Here is a 25684-nt window from a genome sequence, read left to right as displayed (position 1 = left end):
GTACGCTTTGTCTCCGAAGAGACAGGTGCCATCGAAGGGCATGTCCATCAGTGATTGTTGGACATCTCCCTAAAAGCCAGGCGTTATCAACTAAGCGTGGCGCCAAAGGGCCACTGTCGACACAACCAATCTGCCCAGTGAGTCGGTGGTGTCCAGTCCATTTCGAATCGCGAACTTGGCTGCGTCCCTACCATCAGAAACAGCTTGGGAGAGAATGGCCCTGGCCGTCTCCGGGACCTGTGACAGCACCTGAGTTTCTGTATCCCATAAAGTAAGAGTGTAGTGACCCAAAAGGCATGCAGTGTTCACAGACCGCAATGCCAGACTGGAGGAAGAGAACATTTTCTTCCCAAAGTTGGTCCAGTCTTTTGGATTACCTGTCCCAGGGTGCAGAAAGGCAATGTGCCAGAAGAGAAAGACGCCTGAATGACTAAGTGCTCAAGCGTAGGATGTTGGGTAAGGAATTAGGGCATTAGGTGCGGGCCTATGGCGGCGGGTGATTGTCCTGTTGACAAGAGCCCCTGTGCTGGGTTTAGACGATGCCCACAGCAGGCCATCAGTGAGGGCTTTATTAAAGGGCAAGAGTGGTTCAGATGTGGAAGCCCTGAGCTGAAGCACCTCAGTAAGGAGGTTAGTCCTCACCGCCACTGAAGACAGCTCGAGGCCCAGGACCTCAGCTGCTCTTCGCACCACCATAGAGTACGAAGCTCCCTCCTCCATAGCCACGGTGGGGGGTGGGGAAGGGGGTGGGGGAGGGAGGGGATTCAGAAGCATGCCAGAGTCAGGGGAGGTGTCCAAACCCCTGGCATCACCCAATTCCTGAGCCCAGTCCATATAAGGGTCTTCAAGCTGGTATTTTAGAGGGTCCAGCAACCAACCCATACTCTCACTCACCGTACTCATACCCATAGGCATAGGCATAGGCATAAGCGTCAGGGTCCACCCTGGGGAAAGAGGTCCCCCCGTCTAAGTCGGAATCAAAGTCGTTCCAGCTCAGAGTCAGAAATGAGAATAGGGTCAACGTCGATTATGGGCCTAATCGACATCGGGAGCGTTGACTTATGTATCGGCGCAGGTCACAATGACACAACCGGCTACGGTTCAGATCCGGTAACAAATCCAGGGTGCCCTCCGGAGCAGAGCCAGAAGCTGCTGGTGTGGAACCTGGGGGGGCTTCCGTCGACCCTACTGGGCCTGAGGGTGTCACAGGAGGGTCGGTCTGCCCAAATATGAGATGCATGGCCTCATAAAACTCCCCGAGTTGGGCAGGGGTGGCTCTGGCACTTGGAAACTAGGGGAGGCTTGAAGCAGACCCAGAAGCAGGCTTAGATGACAGAGGCCTAGAAGAACGACGCTCCTCCTACATCTCATCGTCCGAGCGACGGGGTGAAGTCGAAGAATGCCTGTTCTTCTTGGACTTCTTCTTGTGACTGGAATGTCCTGAGGACTTGGAGTGAGACAAGAACGAGTGGTGATGGCTCAGCAAGAGGTCTTGTGACCTCCCTCTCGAGCGAGACCAGGAGCTGAGCGCTGGGCCACCATGAGCTTTAGGTACCACCCTTTCAAAGCTTTCAGGTTCATTGACCGGCACTTAGAGCATGATTTTGTGTCGTGGTCATGCTCCGGACACCACAAGCATACGAGGTGCGGATCTGTCACCTACATCATGAGGTGACAGGAGTCACACGGCTTCAATTCGGTCTACTGGCCAAGAAGTCAAAAACGTAGACAAAAGGGTCAAAAAGTCAATCAAAAGCTACTGGGGGTAGCTCTTTTCCAGAACTGCGCATAGGCTGGTGCGGAAAGAAAAGAACTGAATTCAGCGCTCCGGAGTGGCACCTATATACGAGCGCGACGTCATCACAGCGACACTAATGACAGACGCAGAGTCGACCGATGCCACCTGTTGGCACGCAAGGGTATTGCTAGAAGAAAATTCTCTGGATCCAGTGTGACACCTGGAGGAAATTCTAAGGTAGGAATCTGCACCTAGAACTCTCTATCAGATCTGAGGTTACTGACTGACAGGTAACAGGTGACACATAGCTGGTAGTGGGCAAACAAATGCGCTTAAATCAAAACCCACAGATAGGTGCAGCGACACCACAATGGTCCCAAGAGATTGGCCCCAAAAACAAAACACATGGCCAGAGAGGTGTGTGCATTCCCAAAAGCACCATAAAGGTAGATGCAAAATGTAGTTAGGAACACTTACCCAGTCAGAACACAACACACACAGCACATGCAGCAACCACGTGCCCCTCTTGCTGGACATCTGGACACGTACTCGCTGGCCCACACTGTGTCCACCCAAGGTCGAGGCCCATCTGCATTTGTTTTTTTCTTTATGACTCCATGACAACTGTTCGCATTCTTAACCAAGAAAGGAATGTTTTCTAATTACTTTATGGTACCCAGAGACATGTATAAAAAATTGCTGCAAACTGATGTATACAGAGAGAGTCCTCAAACCCCAGTTATGTAAATGCTCACCCAGCCGTAATGTTTTGCCAGGCACCTCTTGTCTTTTGTTTTTAAGGTAAATTTACTTTTGAGTAACACATATCTGAGGTATGTTTGAGTGGAAGGCCGCAAGCAAAGGGTAGAGATCCTTAGCTGTCATCCTTTCGGCGGAACTGTTATTACACACCTCTGAGGGCCTTTGAAGTACATCTGACCACAAAGTGTGCATCCTGGACATTGGCTTAAAGAGTCAAAGTGCTGGAACATGCGGAGCCAGGTGGTATCGGTTTCCTGCCTTCGTCCTGCATGGAGAGCTGGGAATTGCAGCAAGTTCATGGATGAAACCTGACATAATCTTGAACTTAAAGGCACTGTAGAGGAGATGGAAAGGGCAATACTGAGTGCCAGTGCGACCTTCTGGAAATCGTTTTTAAAGAGCATACCCACCTTTAAAAAGAATTGATTTTTGGAAATATTTCTTTCATTTGCACAGCATATGGGGATGAAATACAGACAAAGTAGTTAGCTCCGTTTATAAGCAATTATAAAATCTCTCTTCAGCGGTGTGGAATTCCTACAGCCGGACACACTGGACATATTGTTCAAACATGTTTATTTTGTCTGTGGAACAAGTAGGCCCAACCCCCTGCAGCACAAACACTTTACCTGCCAGTTTACAGGGAAGGGAACTGTCTGCAGTTGAAGTAATATTTGTACACATATGTTAATACTGTCCCAACCTGTATGTATGGTTCAATAATGCAAAGCCTTTATTATTAGGGTGAGCGCTGTAAATAAACGCTATAAGGGCACTACTGACCATTAAAATGTCTTCACGCACGTTTGAAAGGTTTAACAATATGAGGCTACATATAATGCTCCCAGAATTCTCTCTGATTAGATGCAAATGTTTGCAGAAGCTTATAATTAAGAATGATGATAATAAAATGTTATCGTTTAGCTAAATTAATGTGAAAATGTAGGTACTATTTCTTTGAAGCATCCTTTAGTACAATATGTTCAGTAGTTCCGAAAAATATTCATACTGGAAAAATCAGTGTAACCATTTTCAACAAGGAATACGTAGGAAACATGAAAATAAACAAGCACTGGAAAAGCTAACCGATCTGACACTGGTGGCCAGTCTTTTGGTTCTGTCAATGTGTGTCATTGTAACAAACACTGGCAAAAGGCAAAAAAATAAATTGGTTTAAAAAAAGCACACATTGCCACAGTGGTTCCTGGCACTGAACAAAACTTCTTTGTGTGTGAATATGCTCCTTATGGAAGAGCAGATTACTATGACTCACAGTAAAGCCAGCCGACAGATAGACAGTGAAAGAAATAGAATTTTAACAAAAACAAAATGTCTTGGTTAACGCCAGAGCCAACGAGGGTCCCAATTCTTAAAGAGAGTCAAAAGTGCACCCATGATATATGTCTTTGCATTAGTGGCTTTGTGAACTCACAAGAACTTACAGCACTAGACCAGAAAATCGTACTCATAGAAAATATTTGTGAACTGTATTTAGCACATGGAAATATGCACGGGTGATTTGCTCATGTGAAAATCTACTGAGTGTTTACAAGTTCACTTTCCCTCCGACAAATTCTTTCCCAACCCTGAAACAAATTCTACTTCTGCCCTTGTCAGGAGTAAATTTCCAACCTTTCTCAGTAATGGAAAAGATTAGAGAAGAGCTGGTGAAAATCCTTAAACCATACAAGTTAGTAGGTTTGCACAGACTCCAAGGCATTCCAGCCCTGGAACTACTGCTTACTGCTTCCTTCAGCCCCAGAATGTAGAGCTGTTGAAAAGTGGCAAAATAAGGAAATTGCTATAGTAGGATTTGAAATTGCTGTAGTAGGGCTTGAAACTGCCAGTACTCAAGTTCTATTATAGTATTACCCCTGGCATAATCAGAGAGGCTATTATCAGAGCTCTTACATAATGAGATTGCTGCCATAATTTGTCGCCCCACTACAAGGCACCAAAGGGACAAGTACATTTTTTTTTACAGGACAAGTAGATTTATGATTCAACATGTCCCATGGACTAGTAGATATTTTACTAAATTCCACACCCCTGTCTCTTAAGTTCATGTTGGGTTGATCAAAGAGAAAAACATTTATCACAACAAAAATCAGCAAAGAGAAGTTGCATGACAATGTTTGTATTCTGTGTAAATTCTTGTCAAGAAATTAAACAGAAAATGGAAATAAAGCTCTAATGCAAAATATAATGTGATGTATGAGAGGGACATCAAAATAATACGCAGAGGGATGGTTTTATGCCTTACTTCATCCTTGGAGGTGAGCAGATGAATTGTTTTCACATGTCCGGGACCCTTGACAAGCATCTCGCAGAATCGTAAAAAGTTATACAACTGAAAAATAAAATAGAATGTGGATTTGATAAAATGGTAGAAGCCAAATTTCAATACAGTCATTTGCACATTCAAATTCCCCACCTGGTGAACGTGGCGGACGTACGGATCCTCTACCCATACTTCTGTCAATGTCTCATTAATATATGGTTTGAAAAGGTTCTCATAGCTGAAGCCTGTTCCGTTTTCCGGTATTTTTATTTGATTGTGATACTTCCCCTCTGAAAAAAGGCAAGACAAAACATGCAATAAAAGTACCTCAATTTTGAAGCCATCATCTACAATAATATACTTGGTGTAATGGAGTTATCCTTATAAACTACACAAATGGGGAAATTTATGAACCTAGATTTGCCTAATACATACAGCCCTATTTCTTTCTTTCCACCTGTAAGGAAATGCCTCCTTGGCATGGTTGCCCCCTGACTTTTTGCCTTTGCTGATGCTATGTTTACAATTGAAAGTGTGCTGAGGCCTGCTAACCAGGCCCCAGCACCAGTGTTCTTTCCCTAACCTGTACTTTTGTATCCACAATTGGCAGACCCTGGCATCCAGATAAGTCCCTTGTAACTGGTACTTCTAGTACCAAGGGCCCTGATGCCAAGGAAGGTCTCTAAGGGCTGCAGCATGTCTTATGCCACCCTGGAGACCTCTCACTCAGCACAGACACACTGCTTGCCAGCTTGTGTGTGCTAGTGAGGACAAAACGAGTAAGTCGACATGGCACTCCACTCAGGGTGCCATGCCAGCCTCTCACTGCCTATGCAGTATAGGTAAGACACCCCTCTAGCAGGCCTTACAGCCCTAAGGCAGGGTGCACTATACCATAGGTGAGAGTACCAGTGCATGAGCATGGTACCCCTACAGTGTCTAAACAAAACCTTAGACATTGTAAGTGCAGGGTAGCCATAAGAGTATATGGTCTGGGAGTCTGTCAAACACGAACTCCACAGCACCATAATGGCTACACTGAAAACTGGGAAGTTTGGTATCAAACTTCTCAGCACAATAAATGCACACTGATGCCAGTGTACATTTTATTGTAAAATACACCACAGAGGGCACCTTAGAGGTGCCCCCTGAAACTTAACCGACTATCTGTGTAGGCTGACTAGTTCCAGCAGCCTGCCACACTAGAGACATGTTGCTGGCCCCATGGGGAGAGTGCCTTTGTCACTCTGAGGCCAGTAACAAAGCCTGCACTGGGTGGAGATGCTAACACCTCCCCCAGGCAGGAGCTGTAACACCTGGCGGTGAGCCTCAAAGGCTCACCCCTTTGTCACAGCACCGCAGGACACTCCAGCTAGTGGAGTTGCCCGCCCCCTCCGGCCCGGCCCCCACTTTTGGCGGCAAGGCCGGAGAAAATAATGAGAATAACAAGGAGGAGTCACTGGCCAGTCAGGACAGCCCCTAAGGTGTCCTGAGCTGAGGTGACTCTAACTTTTAGAAATCCTCCATCTTGCAGATGGAGGATTCCCCCAATAGGGTTAGGATTGTGACCCCCTCCCCTTGGGAGGAGACACAAAGAGGGTGTACCCACCCTCCGGGCTAGTAGCCATTGGCTACTAACCCCCCAGACCTAAACACGCCCTTAAATTTAGTATTTAAGGGCTACCCTGAACCCTAGAAAATTAGATTCCTGCAAACTACAAGAAGAAGGACTGCCTAGCTGAAAACCCCTGCAGAGGAAGACCAGAAGACGACAACTGCCTTGGCTCCAGAAACTCACCGGCCTGTCTCCTGCCTTCCAAAGAACTCTGCTCCAGCGACGCCTTCCAAGGGACCAGCGACCTCTGAATCCTCTGAGGACTGCCCTGCTTCGAAAAAGACAAGAAACTCCCGAGGACAGCGGACCTGCTCCAAAAAGACTGCAACTTTGTTTCAAGGAGCAGCTTTAAAGACCCTGCAATCTCCCCGCAAGAAGCGTGAGACTTGCAACACTGCACCCGGCGACCCCGACTCGGCTGGTGGAGAACCAACACCTCAGGGAGGACCCCCGGACTACTCTACGACTGTGAGTACCAAAACCTGTCCCCCCTGAGCCCCCACAGCGCCGCCTGCAGAGGGAATCCCGAGGCTTCCCCTGACCGCGACTCTCTGAAACCTAAGTCCCGACGCCTGGAAAAGACCCTGCACCCGCAGCCCCCAGGACCTGAAGGACCGGACTTTCACTGGAGAAGTGACCCCCAGGAGTCCCTCTCCCTTGCCCAAGTGGAGGTTTCCCCGAGGAAGCCCCCCCTTGCCTGCCTGCAGCGCTGAAGAGATCCGTTGATCTCTCATAGACTAACATTGCGAACCCGACGCTTGTTTCTACACTGCACCCGGCCGCCCCCGCGCTGCTGAGGGTGAAATTTCTGTGTGGGCTTGTGTCTCCCCCGGTGCCCTACAAAACCCCCCTGGTCTGCCCTCCGAAGACGCGGGTACTTACCTGCAAGCAGACCGGAACCGGGGCACCCCCTTCTCTCCATTCTAGCCTATGCGTTTTGGGCACCACTTTGAACTCTGCACCTGACCGGCCCTGAGCTGCTGGTGTGGTGACTTTGGGGTTGCTCTGAACCCCCAACGGTGGGCTACCTTGGACCAAGAACTGAACCCTGTAAGTGTCTTACTTACCTGGTAAAACTAACAAAAACTTACCTCCCCCAGGAACTGTGAAAATTGCCATTGGCTACTAACCCCCCAGACCTAAACACGCCCTTAAATTTAGTATTTAAGGGCTACCCTGAACCCTAGAAAATTAGATTCCTGCAAACTACAAGAAGAAGGACTGCCTAGCTGAAAACCCCTGCAGAGGAAGACCAGAAGACGACAACTGCCTTGGCTCCAGAAACTCACCGGCCTGTCTCCTGCCTTCCAAAGAACTCTGCTCCAGCGACGCCTTCCAAGGGACCAGCGACCTCTGAATCCTCTGAGGACTGCCCTGCTTCGAAAAAGACAAGAAACTCCCGAGGACAGCGGACCTGCTCCAAAAAGACTGCAACTTTGTTTCAAGGAGCAGCTTTAAAGACCCTGCAATCTCCCCGCAAGAAGCGTGAGACTTGCAACACTGCACCCGGCGACCCCGACTCGGCTGGTGGAGAACCAACACCTCAGGGAGGACCCCCGGACTACTCTACGACTGTGAGTACCAAAACCTGTCCCCCCTGAGCCCCCACAGCGCCGCCTGCAGAGGGAATCCCGAGGCTTCCCCTGACCGCGACTCTCTGAAACCTAAGTCCCGACGCCTGGAAAAGACCCTGCACCCGCAGCCCCCAGGACCTGAAGGACCGGACTTTCACTGGAGAAGTGACCCCCAGGAGTCCCTCTCCCTTGCCCAAGTGGAGGTTTCCCCGAGGAAGCCCCCCCTTGCCTGCCTGCAGCGCTGAAGAGATCCGTTGATCTCTCATAGACTAACATTGCGAACCCGACGCTTGTTTCTACACTGCACCCGGCCGCCCCCGCGCTGCTGAGGGTGAAATTTCTGTGTGGGCTTGTGTCTCCCCCGGTGCCCTACAAAACCCCCCTGGTCTGCCCTCCGAAGACGCGGGTACTTACCTGCAAGCAGACCGGAACCGGGGCACCCCCTTCTCTCCATTCTAGCCTATGCGTTTTGGGCACCACTTTGAACTCTGCACCTGACCGGCCCTGAGCTGCTGGTGTGGTGACTTTGGGGTTGCTCTGAACCCCCAACGGTGGGCTACCTTGGACCAAGAACTGAACCCTGTAAGTGTCTTACTTACCTGGTAAAACTAACAAAAACTTACCTCCCCCAGGAACTGTGAAAATTGCACTAAGTGTCCACTTTTAAAGTAGCTATTTGTCAATAACTTGAAAAGTATACATGCAATTGAAATGATTCAAAGTTCCTAATGTACTTACCTGCAATACCTTTCAAACAAGATATTACATGTTAAATTTGAACCTGTGGTTCTTAAAATAAACTAAGAAAATATATTTTTCTATAACAAAACCTATTGGCTGGATTTGTCTCTGAGTGTGTGTACCTCATTTATTGTCTATGTGTATGTCCAACAAATGCTTAACACTACTCCTTGGATAAGCCTACTGCTCGACCACACTACCACAAAATAGAGCATTAGTATTATCTATTTATACCACTATTTTACCTCTAAGGGGAACCCTTGGACTCTGTGCATGCTATTCCTTACTTTGAAGTAGCACATACAGAGCCAACTTCCTACACCACCCTACAACCTTTTTGCCTTGATCGGCTATATAAATCAATGATGTACCTACTACCAACCCCTTCGATCACCATCAAAGCTGAGACATGTTCATTACAAATCATAAATCGTTCTTGGCTTCATTTCAAACACCACTGAAATCCAAAAGGATGAGGATTTTCTGACACTGATTCAGAAGTGTTAGGCTACGTTTAGTAGCTTGTCTGCATATATGTCATAGCTAGAACTATTGGTTACAAGGCCCTCATCATGCACACAAGTAAGGATAAATAACAAAATAAGGTAAGTTTTACTCTATACATTGAAGCCCTTTGATGTGCATGGTGGCCAAATATGTGATCCCCAGCATGGCTATTTTACTAAACAGTCTTACTGTCATACATATATATATTTGACCTAAACACAAAACTAACTTGCCTTCATTACTTTTTAACTTGCTACTCATTTTGATATCACATTATTTGACTTGTAACGTTTTGAGTATTTACAAGAGGCAGTACAGTTAAATACAAGTGTGCCTGCTTATATCATTATTTCACATTGTCCTGCCAGAGTCTTTGCATACTTACTTCAAATCGCCGAGGTCTGTGGCTATTTACACTGAGAGTGTCTCTTTCCCCCATTATGTTTCTGAGTGTAATCCCCTTCCTCTTTCCAGGAGCTTTCCCAACATCTGGAGCTATACAGCAGTCTTCCATGAGTTTGTTTTCAGTTTGAACTAAGGACATTATTTTTAATTCTGCTAGTCCCGATTGCTGTTTCCTACTCATATACCCCTAGAGTTTCCTTTTTTGTCCAGTGGATGGCTATTCGACTTAAAACATGGGTACTTTATGCCTGGTGTCTGCTAATTTTATACACCATTATGCCAAGATTACTCTAAATGTTGCTGCTAACTGTTACATGGCTTGGAAGAAGAGGATAGGTGACGGGTGTGCTGTGGTTTCATGCGTCCCTGAAGAGCCCATCTTTCAGATTTCATCATACCCATTTTAACCCTTGCCATCTGGGATTCGTACAGAAGCTTCACCCAGGCTACAAACACTGGGCCAGAACGGAGTTTAATTTTGAATTAAATAGAATAACATTACATTTTGAATAGGTATTCCCACCCTACAGTATCAAAAGTCTATTCTATGTCCAACGCTGTGGCTACACATTCCTCTTCATTCATGTAGAGAAAGGTTTGGGTATGTGCTAGTCTTTGTAGAATGACAATGTTATTTCTATGTGACATAAAGCCTGTCGGTGTTGGTGGACCACATGCAGAAGGACTATTAAGAGGTAATTTGATGATGCTTTACCGAATATTTTTAAGTCCACATTTAACAGGTACATCTTGTGGGGTCGTTTTGGGCTTTGGTATTATAATCAATAAAGCCTTCGGCAAGCTTATTTTTTCATATGCACCTAGGTATACTGCATGCAAATTGTCAAGGTGGCTGTCACTATTTTATAGGGTTCTATTGGTAAACTGCCTAGTCCAGGGGTCTTTCACCTGGCATCTCTTTTATTAAGTCATCCATTAATTCTTTCTTTTCTAATTGAGCTTTAAGTTTTTTCCTTCATTTCTGGGGTAAGCTTGGAAAGGTTAATGGTTTCTAAGTAGGCCCAAATATATTCTTTCCTATGTGACTATGTAAAGTAATTACAAGTGAATTTCAAAACATTTGTGTTGATGCCTGTTTGAGCATGTGCTCTGCACCCCCGGACATCTTATCTAGGGTACTGAGTCTTGTTTCCTTTTTCGTTTTATTAGCCACACTAATAGTTTCTCTGATTTGTCCTCTTCTATATGGAGTTACTACCTGAAGGAAATTCAGGAAAATGTATCTGGTGATGTATGTAGCTCCTGCCACTTGAGTTTCAGTTAGTACCTTCTTTTCATTGCAATATTTCTTTCTGCAAATTTGCTCTTTTGTCCTCAGTTTTGATTGTTTTCTTTGTCAGCTGGGATTTTACACCGTATGCTATTCCCTCGTAGTATTACTTTAATTTTATCCCATTTCACTGCCCATGAGAACTTTGATCATTTCTTTGTATAAAAGAATTAGTTAATCCTTCCACCACATACTGTTTGAACTGTTAGTGATAGTTAGGGCCTGGGCCCATTCTAGAGTACAGAATCATAAGTGAGAAGTGATCTGAAATTATTCTGCCTAGGTATTCCACTTTAGCCAGAAATGCATCCGTTCTTAGGATACAGACACAGTCTTTCCTTTTGAATATGTTAAGGAGGGAAGAATAGAAGGAGTATGCCTGTGTCATTAAATGCAGCAGTCTCCATACATCTACTAAGGCAAATGTGAAAAGTATTTTTCTTGACTAGATTATACTCTATATCTTCTTTGCTTCCTGCTTGGTTGCCCTGATAATACACTATTGAAGTTATTACGTGGAGTCTGGTGTAGCTTAGGTGCATGTGTTTAGTAATCATATTTTGTGACCATTCAGTAGTCCCACTATGAGTATCTCCATTCCGTATGTATATATGTGGTATTTGTACAGCTAAGCGCGTTAGCCAAAAAGGCAGCTGAGCTCTTATCAGGGACAAGGGCAAGTATACAGTCAGCAAGTGATAGAAGAGATTGCTGGTTATTGCATTGTGATTTAGTGTTCTTAAATGAGGTGTGCCTGACTCATTAGTAAACTGAAGCAGCGTTGGGGCAGTTCTTATGCACACGGGCATGTTGTTCCAGATCCTGGGTGCATACCTGAAAAAAGCCTGATGCCTTTTTTTTCTTTTTCATGCTCGTTGGTTGCCAGTCTGATGGTGACCTGCCTGCAGGTATGCCGAGACACCAAAGATGGTGAGCTTGCTAACTAGATAAGTAGGAGCGCTAGTCATGATAGCTTTGTAAATGATGAAGATGGATTTGAAGATCATGCAGGCCAGCAAGTGGAGCCTATGGAGTTCCATCAGGATTGGGGTGATGTGAATGAATTTCTTTTAGACCTGGATGAGATGTGCTGGGGCGCATAGGATCCCCTTAAGGGGTGCCAGTGTGGGGTACTGGAAAGTTATAGAGCAGGGGTTGCCAAAATTCAGATGCAAGAGTATAAGTACCTGAATAGCAGTTTTTAAGTCACTTTCTGGAAGAAAAGATCAGCTTTTTTTTTTTTTTTACTTACTTACAAACAAAAACAGCTGAAACCACACTATTTTTTGGGTGGGGGCAATGTTTTCCTTGAGGGTGAAGTTTGTACCCATAGTGAATACAAGTGATTTGGCACTCAGTGAAAGATGAGGTTCAAATCATTCAAGATTATGGTCATTGAGCCAGGTTTGTACTACTATTCAGTTTCTGTACTAGGCAAATAACAGGAATTTTGTTCTGGCTGGGTTAAGCTTAGGTAGGTTCCGGACATCCAAGTCTGGATGAGGGGCAAGCAGTGTTTGAGGTGTTGGATGTCTGGAGCAGAGAAGAGTAGGGTATCATCTGCATGTTGGTGAATCTTGATACTGTTATCTGTGAGTGGAGCCTGAAGGGACTTCATGTTGGGGATGAAGAGCACAAGAGACAATGCAGAACAGTCTTGGTTCCAGCTAAATTCCGGAGTCTTTTGGGACATGGAGGTGCACATGTGAACAAACAAGTGTTGATTGGAATAGTAGGAGGAGAACTAGTGAAGGACATTTCCATTGAATCATATTTGGAACACCGGGGTGTGGATTTGAGCAGGCTGTGTTGAAGGGAGTTGAGAGGTCAATGAATTTCAAAGGCATATTATCTTCATCTGTGGTCACAAAGGTTTTGTCTACGATGTTTAAGGTAGTAGTCTCTGTGCATCAGCGTGATATGAAACCAGATTGGTAGTCGTGTAGGAGATTGTTGTGATTTTAAGAGTTGAGCGCAGACTGTTTTTTCAATAATCTTGCCAATGAATGGTACGTGTGTGATGCGCCGGTAGCTGGTGAGGTCATTAGTGTCTAATTTAGGGTTTTTAAGAAAGGGACGATCTGGTCTGTTCTGAGAACTTCTGGGAAGGTGCTTTGAGTGACAGCCATAGTTACGATGTAAGGGTGAAAGAGCACTGATGAAGTACAAGGATAAGACATTTTCACACAAAGTGGCTCTGAGAGAAGTGAGTATGTTGGTGAGATATGGGAGAGACAGGGCTTGACCACCATGTCATTCTACGAGAAGGACTGGGCTTAAGAGGAAAGCATGCCTGACGTTGTTGATGCCCTGTCTGATCTTCCATATCTTTTGACAGGAGAAAAGGTTGATGGAAGTGCACGTTTCTGTGGCGTGCGAGATAGGTGAGTCAGGCAAGGGACCTTCTGATCCTATTTTTTTCAGATTCTTTGCAGTGGGGTCCCCTTGCTATCCAGGTCAACACTCCCCAGTATTAAGAGGAGTACTCCATTGCAACTATTCTCCCGCCTCATTTTTGGATTCAGTTTGTCTCCTTCATCTTGAAATACACAAATCGCTTGTAAGAATGACAATGTGACTCCGTTCTACTGTTGATAAAGCTTGATGTCTTTTCATGTAGTTCTTTTGTATTTTATATGTTATATCTTGCAGGTTTGTACAGTGGAAACTTGGCCCAAGGGTATTAGGGCATTTTACTGGAGCACCAGGTTACATTACACATTTCTATAGGCATGGGAGATCAAGTTACTTGCCCTAACTCACATGAGGTTGAGCCAATGCGAGGCCTCAGACCTGGATCCCCAGTTCCAAAATCGGAAGTGCTGCCCACTAGGCCACACCTCTTTCCTCAGACATTCTGGGACATTTGTTTTATAACAGGTAGGTAGTTACCATTTGGTGCAGTGTTGACATGTGCTCTACCTTTTTGTACCACTACTTGTTCTGTGTTTAGTAGCATAATGTAGCCTTTTGTATTCCTATATCACTCCCTGTGCTGGACTCTAGTGACCCGAATCTCAGTCTATTTGACTGTGCTCCCTGATCAAGCCCATACATTTCAAGGGGGCTCAGTGCAATTTTTCTTAACATACAATACACCTTTCTTTTCTTATTACTCCTCATGACCAGCTCTCCCGCAAACCAATACAAAACTATATATAAAAATAAACCAACTGATAAACCACACCAATGTAAGGGGCTGCTTCATAGATCTCCCTGTACCCAACCCCAACCTCAGGGCCAGCAAGTCAATGGCTCCATGACGGCTCCCCAGCATAAGTGTTCGGGGTGCATGTTGTCAGTCCAGCTTCCCTCCATATATGTGGAGAAGGGGGGTCCTTCTGTGCAGCAATGTGCCCCTCATAGTAACAACCCTGAAGTGTAATTTTGTGTCTCACATTTGGCAGGTATTTTATCACTACATTAAGGTGTTGTCTTTGTTGACCGCTACTCTAAGTTTTGGAGTTTGTCCCACCTCACGGCTTACCAGTTTGCCCTTAGTGAGGTATGTTGGGTCTTTGCTTTGGTTGGAGGACAGGCCCTGTCTTCTCCAGTGCAGCCTCTTCCATCATTCTATCTAGCCCCATTACTGGCAACGTGAAGACATTTAACTTTCTTTCTTTGATGACTCTTGGCTTAGCTGGGAATATGAGCATTTTTATTTTTCAGGTCCTTTCCACATATAACATGTTTTCCAGAAGCATTGGACTTGTGTGCACCTAAGGTATATTTGGATAGAGATGCCCACGTATTTTACCACTGCCTTGCCTCTCAAGCTTTACATTGCGTGACGGTCTCTAAAGTTCAAGAATCAAGCCATTAATGCTTTGAGCAGAGTCCCTGGTGTTGATGGCGATTCCAAGGCTCTGTGGCCTCTTAGACGGACAAAATGTTTGACAAGCTGCCTGGACGCAGTTTCCAGTTATCTAGAAATTGTTCTATAAATGGACCTTCACAGCTTTCTGAAATGCATGGAATCTAAAGTTGTTGCAGTGGGATTTTCCTTTGGCATCTTCCACTCGTACTTACAGTGTTTGGGTAGCATCTTGGGAGTTAGACGATAGTGTCTCACATTTTCTGCAACGGAGATAGGATGTTTTCAACGGCTTCAGTTGTTGATTTAGCTTTTTTTTAGAGACCTTCCGTTGGTCAGCTCTGATTAAGGATCATCTATATAGTACTTAGTAGTGTATGCACTGCCATTCTGCAATACTGCAATTGTATCTTTCATACTAGCATACATTTGTGATTCCCCTATTTTAGGTACCAATTCCAATAGCACACTGAGGGTTAACAAATCTAATAAGGTGAATGTTTTTTTCTTTCTTTGTGTGTGCTTTCAAGGTCATGCTAGACATCAAGCCACAAAACCATTAATCACCAACTGTGCACTTCACTGTATGCTCTTTGGGTACATCAGGACAAAACGAAGGCAGGCCATGAGCAGCTTGAGCTGCCATGGGGACTTGGGTTAGTTTCACTGTCTCCAAATACTTAAGATTCAACTGTTGTACCCATTCCCTCAGCAGTCTGAGCTCCAGTCATTGTATTACTTCTAAGTCAAGAGATATCTGGGGTAAGGACGCTTGGAACAGAGGCTGAAAGAAGAAGAGCATCCTGAAAGGGTCCAGTATGACAGGCTGTACCTGCCACTACCCTCACCCTTTTAAAGCTTCCTGATCTGCCTATCAAGCTTGCACCTTAGGTAGTAGTTAAGTCGTTGGCAAGCCTGCATATCTGTTGTTTCTGGGCTTACAAGTAGCCCTACCGTTAGGGCATTCTATTCTGATTTGTGCAGACTATCTTTCAACTGATGATATACTTTTAAATAATTGGTCTGTACGAGGTTCCATCAATGTCAGCTGAAGTTTGGACCAGTCACACCACAGGCCAACTAATGACAGGTCTTTGTTCTGGTTTCTGGTGAAGCCAGAGGTTAATGGGATGAGTCCACAGTCAGAAATGTAATGTACAACTTTGCCCCCAGTCTTTGGCTACCACCGTACTCCAACTGGATTTATCAAGTGTTACCTTTGAGCTTTTGACTGCTCACTGGAGATTAGAGAGCACACAAGACTTACTACAAGAGGTGGAAGCAGGACTGGATCTCAGGTGTAGTAGAAGCGGTAATTACATACAAAGGTCAATGCCCAGACCTAGCTATCAGTTATACAAAACCTTAACAGTACAAAAAATATGGCAGTTAAAATGATGATCAGCATAGAAAGTCTTTGCATCTTGTGGCATTGAGATATGACCTCAAACACACTTATAACACTTACATGAATGTTTTAATTATTTTAACATTGATCTTTGATACCTTGTCCGTAGGATAAAATGTCCTCAGCAATGTATGCATCACTTCGAGTCTCGCAAGATATCTATCAGTTTCAGTTTTCCTCCATTAGTCAATTACATTTATTGCCAGACAGAGAGATAATAAAATATTAATGTCTGTCTGCTCTGTGTCTGGGTCTGATCCAAAACAGCATCACCCATATCCAAACTCAAAATCCCACACTCCCAAAACGTTAATGGGAATCCAAATACTTCTGAAAGGAGAGATACTGGCAAAGGAAAGTAGACAGTCGTCAGTCAAGTGCCTCTGATGGGAGCACCAAACAAGGTCTAAGTAACAAACAGTGAATCACATTGGTCTTATTCAGTGTTCAGTGTGGCTGTGAATGCTGAAAGAAGGGTGTGCAATGATGGCAGCAACGGGGGCTTATATTTCAAGGTGTCACTATGTGATCATGTTTTCCAGGGTGTCCTACGTACCTAAAGGTCCACTGGCACACCCTGGGCATAGTATCACCCAATGCAGATGAAAGTGCCTTGATCTACGTTGATGACAAAACTTGTAAGCACAGTAACTCTAGAAAACCTGCAGATTGGTGCTACCCGATTAGTTTTGGCTAAAAGGGGAAAACCCTTGAGTTTCCCTTTGGCTCAAAATTAGAAGGTACAGGTTCCACATAAAGGTGAAATGATTTAAATCGACCCTTCAAATCATTACTTCCTGTCCACTGCTGGGTAAGGGTGATGAAGTTCACTACTCAGTTACAGGGAAGGTGCTTAGAGGCAAGTATAATGGGGTGTTCAGGTTCTAAGCTGATGCAATACTTCAGCGCCATTGATCCATTCTGAACCCTCTTGTACTTCAGTTAGTTCCGCTCCCAGTAAAAGGTCAGCTGGACTATAAATCCTCCTACCTCTAAGGCAAGTTCTATTATAAGACCGGTCACCCATTCAGGGCTCTTTCAGCTGGGCCTTTGCGATATATCCTCTCTTGCAGGGCAGCTCCTCTACGGCCAGCTGAGCATCTTGCAATCTAATCAACAGCATAGGAACTTCAGACATTTCACTTTTCCTAGGCTAAGGCAACTATAGTTTCGATTTTGTGCACTGTATTGTGTTGTGCATTTGTATAGTGCTTTTCTACCACTAATGCGGCCCCCAAGGGCTGTGGCAGCCTTGTTTGTTTTGTTGCAAGTGAAGGCTTAAGTGCAAAGATTGGTAAAGTGTATACTTCTAAGCAGGATCATGAGGGCTAGAGAGGTACTGCACCCCTTTTACGGTTGACTTGCCAATCAGCTTGGCACAGCTGTGTCGCAAAAAGTGTCAGGTTGACAAATACCTCAACTTGGGGGTCACCGGACTTAGTGCTTTCTAGAAACTATTTTTCATAAGCAAAAAACTGGTACTTAGTAGGCATTCAATTAATTTTGTGGTCTTCTCTTCCAGGAAAAGATACAGGTAGTAAAGTGTGACACATACAGAGAGGGCTTGGAGGAGGGCGAAAACCATGTTTTATTCCTTTCCAGAATTTAAAGTAGACAGACAGTTTTCTTATTAGACAAGGAGTATGCCCCAGTTTGGAGGCGTGGACTAAAAAGCTCACGTGCAAGACAAGATAATCAGTGAAGGTGCCTTTTTGAATCAGAGGTTTCTTTTGGAGTGATGTAGAAAGTTCAGACCAACAGCAGAAAGAGTTTGAGTATAAAGCAAAGGACTTTGAATGAGAGGAGGGTTTGAAGGGCCAGTGTCATATGATCTTGTGTTGAAAGTACAGTAGTAGTAGTCTGGCAGCGGTGTGCTGGATCCTCTGTAAACACACGGCATATTTCGTTAGATCAGTCTAGCTAGGACAGAACAAGAACAATGGTAGCATCACCTCACTGCGAGAACCAAAAATAAAAAATGGAAACTGTGTCTAGCGATACTCAGGGTATCAAGGAAGATTTGATTACTTGATTCATTTGACGTGATTATGAGTGTTGTAGAGTCAATGATGACCCTGGAGTACATGAACTTACTGGCAGTGTTGAGTGAAGCGTGATGATCCCTAGTCACCAGGCGTAAGTTTGGATATTGAACCATCTAGTGAAGGTTAAAATGCTCGTTTTAAACATCTGAAGATTTCTCCAGCTGCATGGTAAGCTGCATGTCATCACAGGTGTGTCAGGAGAGGCTGAAGGTTTTGATAATATCCAGAAGAGATTTGAGGGATTGCTTTGGAAAAAACAAGTAAGGGTGCAATTGTGCAACCTTGAGTAACACTTATTTCAGTGTTAAAGATGGAACAGAAGAAGAGAGATTACTTCATGCTCTGCTGTAAACTAGATGAAATCCTTGAATTCCTAGATCCTTTAGAAAAATATATAAGGTTTGATGGTGCACTGTGTGAAATGCTGTAGAAAGATAAAGTAAGACAAATGCAGCTACTCTATTCATGTCAACAGAATGGTGTTAATAGACAGTTTCCTGACTGCTATCTGAGATTTGCTTAGAGTGTTTCAATAAACTACAGCTATGAACATTATAAACCAGAAACACAACAAAGCAGTAATATTAAATAGGCGGTGGCCTGTGTATTATGCTGAAAGCACTCCATATGACTTTGTTCTTGTGCAGTTAAAATAATTTAACGTTCAAAAAGTAATGATAAAAATGTACAAAACAAAAGCTACCCTCTTTTTCTTGGTCGAGATGCTTTTTAATTTGCTCTGCCCTGTCCATGTAATCTGTAATTTTCTGCCTGTAGTGCGCTTTCTTGATGTCTTTTGTCCCTGTGAAATAAGACATACATACCATTAGAAAATGTTTTATCACTTTTAATGCGCATTTTCAACAAATAAGAAACACAAAACAAATAGCACATGTGAAGCCTTTCTCGTAAAAAGACGTACAGATACATATTTCAAATACACTATACTGAAACTGACACAACCTATTCTCAAAATTGCCAATTGAGTACTGAATTTTATGGTATCACTCTTATATAGTGCTTTCCTATCCTTAATTACAACTCAAAGCATTTTCTAGTGGACAGCAAAATATCCGCTCTGTTTGATTAGTTTTGTGAGTGTGTTTACTAAGTGGTCAATGTGGAAAGTATGTTTGTGTTGCGTGTGAAGTTCAGAGGTGTGCTCCAGACATATTGCTGGAAACCTGTGGCTGTACTTCAGCACAGTTTGAAGAAGAAAGCTGTGTTAGGGATACAGTTGCTACAATATCCTGTTTGTTCTAATAAACCCCACCCCTAAACAATCATGGCTAATACCAGTAGAAGGAAATATTTTGTTTAAAAAACTTTTTTTTTTAAAAAGGAAGTCAAATTTGTTTTAAAAAAAATACAATCAAAATAAATCCATATTTTGCCAGACAAGTAAATAATACAAAAGAGGTAGAGCATTGCATACTGAGAGTGGGCGTGGAAAAAAGAACAGATACAATGAAGGGGAAAGATCTAACTAAAGGAGGAGGGGCATAATGAAGTTTCCCATGGAATGCTACCATGTCCCAGCTCCAGAATCCCTCCAAAATCACAAGGAAGCTTCTGTTTTATACAGGGAAGTGAGTAAGAGAGGGGCTCGACATAACAACAAATTGGCTCCACTGAATTCATCAGTCACATTCACATACTGAATGAAAAGGGTGAGTAGCAAAATTAGTTTGGGAAAGGGGCAATGCTGTTAAGCGCTGCATAGTATTTTCAAATCAAAAGGCTCAATTGTGACTCACCAATTAAGGTGGCAGTGTCAAGGATATGTCCTGCATATAATGGTCTGTAAAAATTATTAGGCCTGTAGTTATTTGTGAGTTTTCCTGATGCAGGTGAGGTTTTCATTTCTGGAGGACCTTCCAGCATCATCTTACTTACAAATAAAATGATGGAACAATTAGTGGTCATTATACTGATTCTAAAAGGATCTGCAAGGGTCGCAGCACTGAGGGTAGTCAGTATAAAACTTGCAAAGGTCTCTTCAGTGTATCTTGCACAAGAGAGAGCAAATTTAACAGCACAAATACAAGGTGACCATTCATCCGAGAAACACCTAACACGATGATGGGAGTGGTATGGCACACCTATGCATCAATGTCACCTACCTTCTCTTTTACATAACAACAGCATGGTGGACAGTCCGAGAAAATCTCCTAGAGCAAGTAAGCATAAAGCTGTGGCAGCGAAGCAAAAGAGAATGTCTTGGCCAACCAACCATCAGATTATCAAAGAACCACACAATCTCCTTATATTAAGAGGAAAATTGTAACATAAGGTTTAAATGTATAGATTATTCATTTATAGAAAGAAATGGTGTCAAAATCCCTAAACAAGGTATAATCTGACTGGGAAGAAATAAGTTAAATGGTGTCATAATACCAAAAGGTTCCTCTTTGTAGCTAAATGCACTACTGTGTTTGGGAACCAGATTGCTACATAATTATACAGCTAGGCTATTCAAGGTATTCCTTTAAAAGCTGTGATTTTACACATCTCCAAGTAAGCTCTACAATATGTACAGTGAATTACTTTTACATGATGAGCAATGAAAACAAACATGATCTGTGCCTATCCCACCTTTATCCAAGTCTTGGACAACACCACTGGAGAAGAACGACTAACCCTGTGCTTGTTGCTCTAAGTATGGATCATTTTACAATACTCTCTCTCTCTCTCTCTCGTACTAGGTCCAATTACCTGATCAGGTGCGCTTTATGTCAATCATAATCAATGGTTGTTAACCATTAAACACTTCCCATGATAACTGCAATGTTGAACATCCCTGGTGCAGTAATCATTTGCCACATGTCTTCTGATTGCATGATATGTGCCATCTGTTAGAAAAGATAGATCAAAACATATATCTACACCTTATTTTGATGTGTTGCTGCGGGCCCAATGTCCAGGTCATGATGGCTGGGGTTGGTGTGCATATATCTATACCTTATTTTGACGTGTTGCTGCAGGTCCAATGCCAAGGCCTGAGAGCTGGGGTTGGTGCCAGCCATCTGTGGTGTGGAAGAATAGTCCATTTTTTCTTGTGAACCTGTTAGGGAAGCTGTTTATAAGCCATCCTGGTAAAAGTCTGTGCAGCCAGTCATGACTGGAACCTCTCACTTCATTCTGAATGCAAGGTAAACTCCTACTTTGGAGTCCAAGCACAGTACGTTTTTAGATCTTAGTGATACTGGTCTTCTCTTTATCCTTCCTACATGCCCTTGCACTGTTCATTACGTTATGTTCTCTGCGTATTACAGTGTAGTTTAGATTTGTGTGCGTCTGGTTTGGGCCTACAAAACCCTCCAACAGAAATATGTGTATTTTACCAGATTGGTTTCAGAAAGATGCAATGGGGTTGCCTATGCCTTGCATGCAATATGTGAGAAGTGTACAAAGCAGAGACCAAAGGCATGACTTTCTAGAAATAAAATATTTTCTTGATAAATAGTGCCTAATATAGGTTTGGATTTGGTAGCATTACTAGTGCACATTAACAAGCGTGTTCATCCCATTGCAGAAACGTGCATGGTTTACATGTGTCACATGTGTCTTGGTTATTTTCACAATATTACTGAAATTCAGCTGCAAACCATAGTCTATGTCCTTGTGTGCAAAAGTAACTTACCTCTAGCTTCCTTCGGAAGGGACGTACTTGTACTACAACATTGCAAGGCTGTGAGCTAACCTTCATCATTATGAATGCACTGCAGTAGTTATTTTGTTTTCTCTTGTACTCACATTAACAAGACAATGCATGTATTTAACAGCCAATAAGAACAATGTGCAAGTAAGTATGTGTTATTTTGAATTATTAATGTGATTGTTGTTGTGCGAGTACCATTTTTAGTACTGCCCATTTACGTAATCATGCCATAAAATAATGGTTTTTTGTCTGAACAGTAAAACAAAACAAGCATTTTGGGAAAGAGACAAACTTTAGAGACTTTTATGACATTCTTGTTGGATTTTTCTACTTGTTACTTAGAGACAGTTAGATACTCATGGTCCTTTCTGTATTCACATTTCTCTATTATTAATAACTTGATTGCCAGATGTGGTGTTGTTGGTTAATTTCTTAAAGACGCATTGCATTTATTGTGATTCTGGTTTTATGCTAATTCCCTTAACTAACTATTGCTTTCTGTAATAATGTTATTATTTGAAAAAAATCTACAAACAGCAGAAACTGGAAACGCCTTGTTGTGCAGGTTTTTTAATGGTCCCGAGTGAGCATTAAAAAGTTCAGGATTCACTCTTTCCTGCCCATTGAGCTTCCTTACTCAATTATGGGTGGACAACCTACCAGTGTAACTGGAGACAAGTATGTGTTTTATGCCTAGGCAATGGATCCTTTGTTCAGCCCATGAAGATGAGCTGCGGCCCAGGCATCAAGGTGTGATGGGCTAATGCATGTCTGAAAAACTGTTGTCCCCTACCAGCATTTTGTGATCTCTCCCACCACCTTGGAAGTATTCGGGGCTGACCCGTCGTCCTTGGACTGTACTGTACACAACAGATGATATGACTGAATTTGGTTATTTTCCTCCAATTTTCAAGAATGTGACAAACTTGGACTAGATGGCTAACCAGTTATTGGCTACCACATTGTTAATTACAACTGGCCCTCAGGATGAGGTAATTAGTTCACCAGCTCACTTCAGCAAATCTCTGCCTGCCAACGTCAGAGAAAGAAAGGGCTCAAGGGTAGGACTTCATGTTGCTATCCGCCTTTAAAGACTACACAAAGTCCAGGACTGAGGCAACAAGTGTGCCAATGTTTCTACCCGAGAAGAAAGATAGAGTGACAAGAGTGCACAGAATCTGCTGAAATACATCTAAAGTACTATGAAGACCCAGCAGCTTTAAGCCTTGCAGTGAGCACCCAATCCCACTGAGAGGATCCTGTCCGACACCAGTGGGCTGGTGTTGTTGCTCAGTAAGCCTATGATGACTGTATTGGGCAGTGTTGTCTCTGCAAAGTCTCGTGAAAGAATCCCTTTAGACTAAGCAAACCTCAAGAAAGATGGGGAACACCGCTGTTTTCTTGTTTGCTGGTGGTGAAGTGCTCTGTTTCTGTCCAACTCCCAGCATGCTTCGTCACCCCTACTGAGTCCCCCTTGAGACTCTCCACACTCCTGCTCACAAAATAAAGCATTTATTTATTTTTACTTTACTTTCTCAAGAAAGCAACACAGCGGACACCTTGGAGTGATAAACTAATAGTAAAGTATAACCAAAATAAAAGACAGCCATCAATATTGAGAGATGCAGCCACGAGTGAGCACCAGTGACTGAAATTAATTCAAGCATTCCATCCATTACTTTGATTTTTGATGTCCTAAGCGTGATGGGTATGCCCAGATGCGAATCCTGTGCTCACTATGTCAATGGAATCAAGCTATACCTGGCTGATGAGTCCATAATAAGGGTGAGAATGGTCCTAGGTTGCTTGTGTTCCGGTTTATGGAGGATCTAACTTGGGAGTTCAGGCTGTACTGTTCTCACTGGAACAGGGTCAAGGCTGATTTGTATATAGCTGGGTCCAAACTCAGAAGGCATGGTGGGAGAAAAACAATTAATTTTGATGAGGCTCTAAGCAATGGCCAGTGGCTGAGATCAGTTCAAGCATCCCATCAATCATTTTGTTTTTTAAGCCCTTCAATGTGTCTGCATGCATACATGGGCAGCCATTGTGGTAGGGTTTTCAGTAAAGGAAAATAAAAACCAAAGATTGCTACTCATGCATGCAGACACACACACATGCATGGGCAGCCTTCTTAGAATGGTTTTAAAGCCCATTTATGATGGGCACCAATAGCAATGGCCACACTGGAGGAAGCACACTACATGCAGCAACGAAGGCCCTGCAGCTGCAGGAACCTTGCGAACCAAAAACATAAGTTTACTAAAGGAAAAATGATTTTAAAGACAAAAGGAACATATTACATTAGCCCAATAAACTGAGACTAATTTGTGACAGATGTGCTTACTGTGCATGGGCAAAATGCTGTCAATCACAATGTGGAAACTGGTGCTGAGTCATTTGCCCATGCTACACACTGTGATAGGCCGAAGGGCAAGGTGAATATATGACACTGCAGCAGGCAAATGTACGTAAAGGGCTAGCCGGGTGCATTTATGGGTTTGCATGCATTTTTAGGGCACGCGCACGTGCTGTGGCCTGTTGTAAGACTTGTGGGCTTTTCACCACATCCACCGCACGCCCGTCACTTTCACTTATTCACTGGCTTGACTTTCTGAAATCCTTTGTTATCATTGGTAAATGCTTTACATTTGCCCCTCCATGGGGCAGTTTTGTTACTGCCTTGCAGACTGACCCTGTTACATGGTTAATTGAGAGATTGTCGATATGTTTGACTGTGAGCGAACGTATTTTTCCTTCTGTTTCTCTCCTTGGCGCTCATGGTCATGGCACTTTGAATCGACTTGCTTATGTCAACTAATGTTTTACTTTTCATTTTTTATTTATGCAGCAAGAAAAGTACAGTTAGGAATTTACAACGCCAACAGCTCTTATTCGAGCAAATGCAAGACCCATTGAATTGCAAATGATTGTTTAATGTGGTGTTAGGAAAAAGAAAGGTCTCAGCAAACAGCATACCTAAAAAAAAAAAATTTACCAAAAAAATCCAGAAAGTTTGTTTTGGAAATGATCATGACTCAAATGACCCATATTCAGTAACATAGTTGGCACGTGTTTTTCATGGTATATCATTGGTTGGATGGGCTTTCCATCATGTCCATAGCATTTTGTGGATGGTTATATTGTCTTTTTGTGTCTCCACTAGGTTTTGGAAGGGTGAATCAAGTAGTGTTGTTAAAACTACAGGGGGGACATGAAATGTAGCTTGCAATTTATACTGTGTTCGTTGATCTAGTTACTTTGCAAACACGACAGCATTTTAATTGTTGATTTCTGGCTTTTCTATGAAGTGCATGCCGTTTGGCTAAAGTGCTATAAAGAGACAGTGCTATTCACTAATCAACCTTGACCAAAATTTTATTTTGCTGTCATAACATATGGGAATTTCAGCTTTTTTCTTCAGTAGAGATTTGAATTCATACAAGTATTCAGTAAAGATTCAACATACATTATGCCTTTGTGGGTGTTTAAGTTCACCATTTACAACACAAAATTAATCTTTTGCTCCTTTTTGTATTATACCAAACCAGTTTGACCTGCAAACGAGCCCTATTGTTAGCTACCAAGATGTTGTTTCATTATGCATTTAATTCTGGGACAGCTTTGGCAATTGACGCAAAGTAACCGACACAAAGTAACTCAACTATAACCACGTACATCATGATGGTCACTGTTTGAATAGCTCAGCTTTTTGTGATTATTCAATGTAGTTTTATTCTTAGATTTAAAGTACAATCAGCATTATAGAAATTGTTGGTCAATCAGGGGCACTCCTTTAGGTTCAAAGATTGAGGGCTGGCTACTTACTTTATTTATAATTT

At 43.3% G+C, this 25684-nt stretch overlaps 1 protein-coding gene across 1 annotated transcript in view; it reads right to left on the bottom strand.

Moving 5' to 3' along the window:
- MITD1 (microtubule interacting and trafficking domain containing 1) overlaps positions 1–25684 on the bottom strand; it is a 110728-nt gene that overhangs the window by 47164 nt on the left and 37880 nt on the right. The window contains exons 2-4 of the mRNA XM_069204381.1: positions 18885–18983; positions 4935–5071; positions 4764–4850 (exon numbers count right to left, since the gene is read on the bottom strand). Of these exons, the coding sequence (XP_069060482.1) occupies positions 4764–4850; positions 4935–5071; positions 18885–18983 (323 nt within the window). The remainder of the gene's footprint in view (positions 1–4763; positions 4851–4934; positions 5072–18884; positions 18984–25684) is intronic.

Source organism: Pleurodeles waltl, chromosome 8, assembly GCF_031143425.1.
Source record: "Pleurodeles waltl isolate 20211129_DDA chromosome 8, aPleWal1.hap1.20221129, whole genome shotgun sequence".
Lineage (NCBI taxonomy): Eukaryota > Metazoa > Chordata > Amphibia > Caudata > Salamandridae > Pleurodeles > Pleurodeles waltl.
Note: the sequence above shows the minus strand (reverse complement) of the source record. Positions and strands in the feature narration are given on the sequence as shown.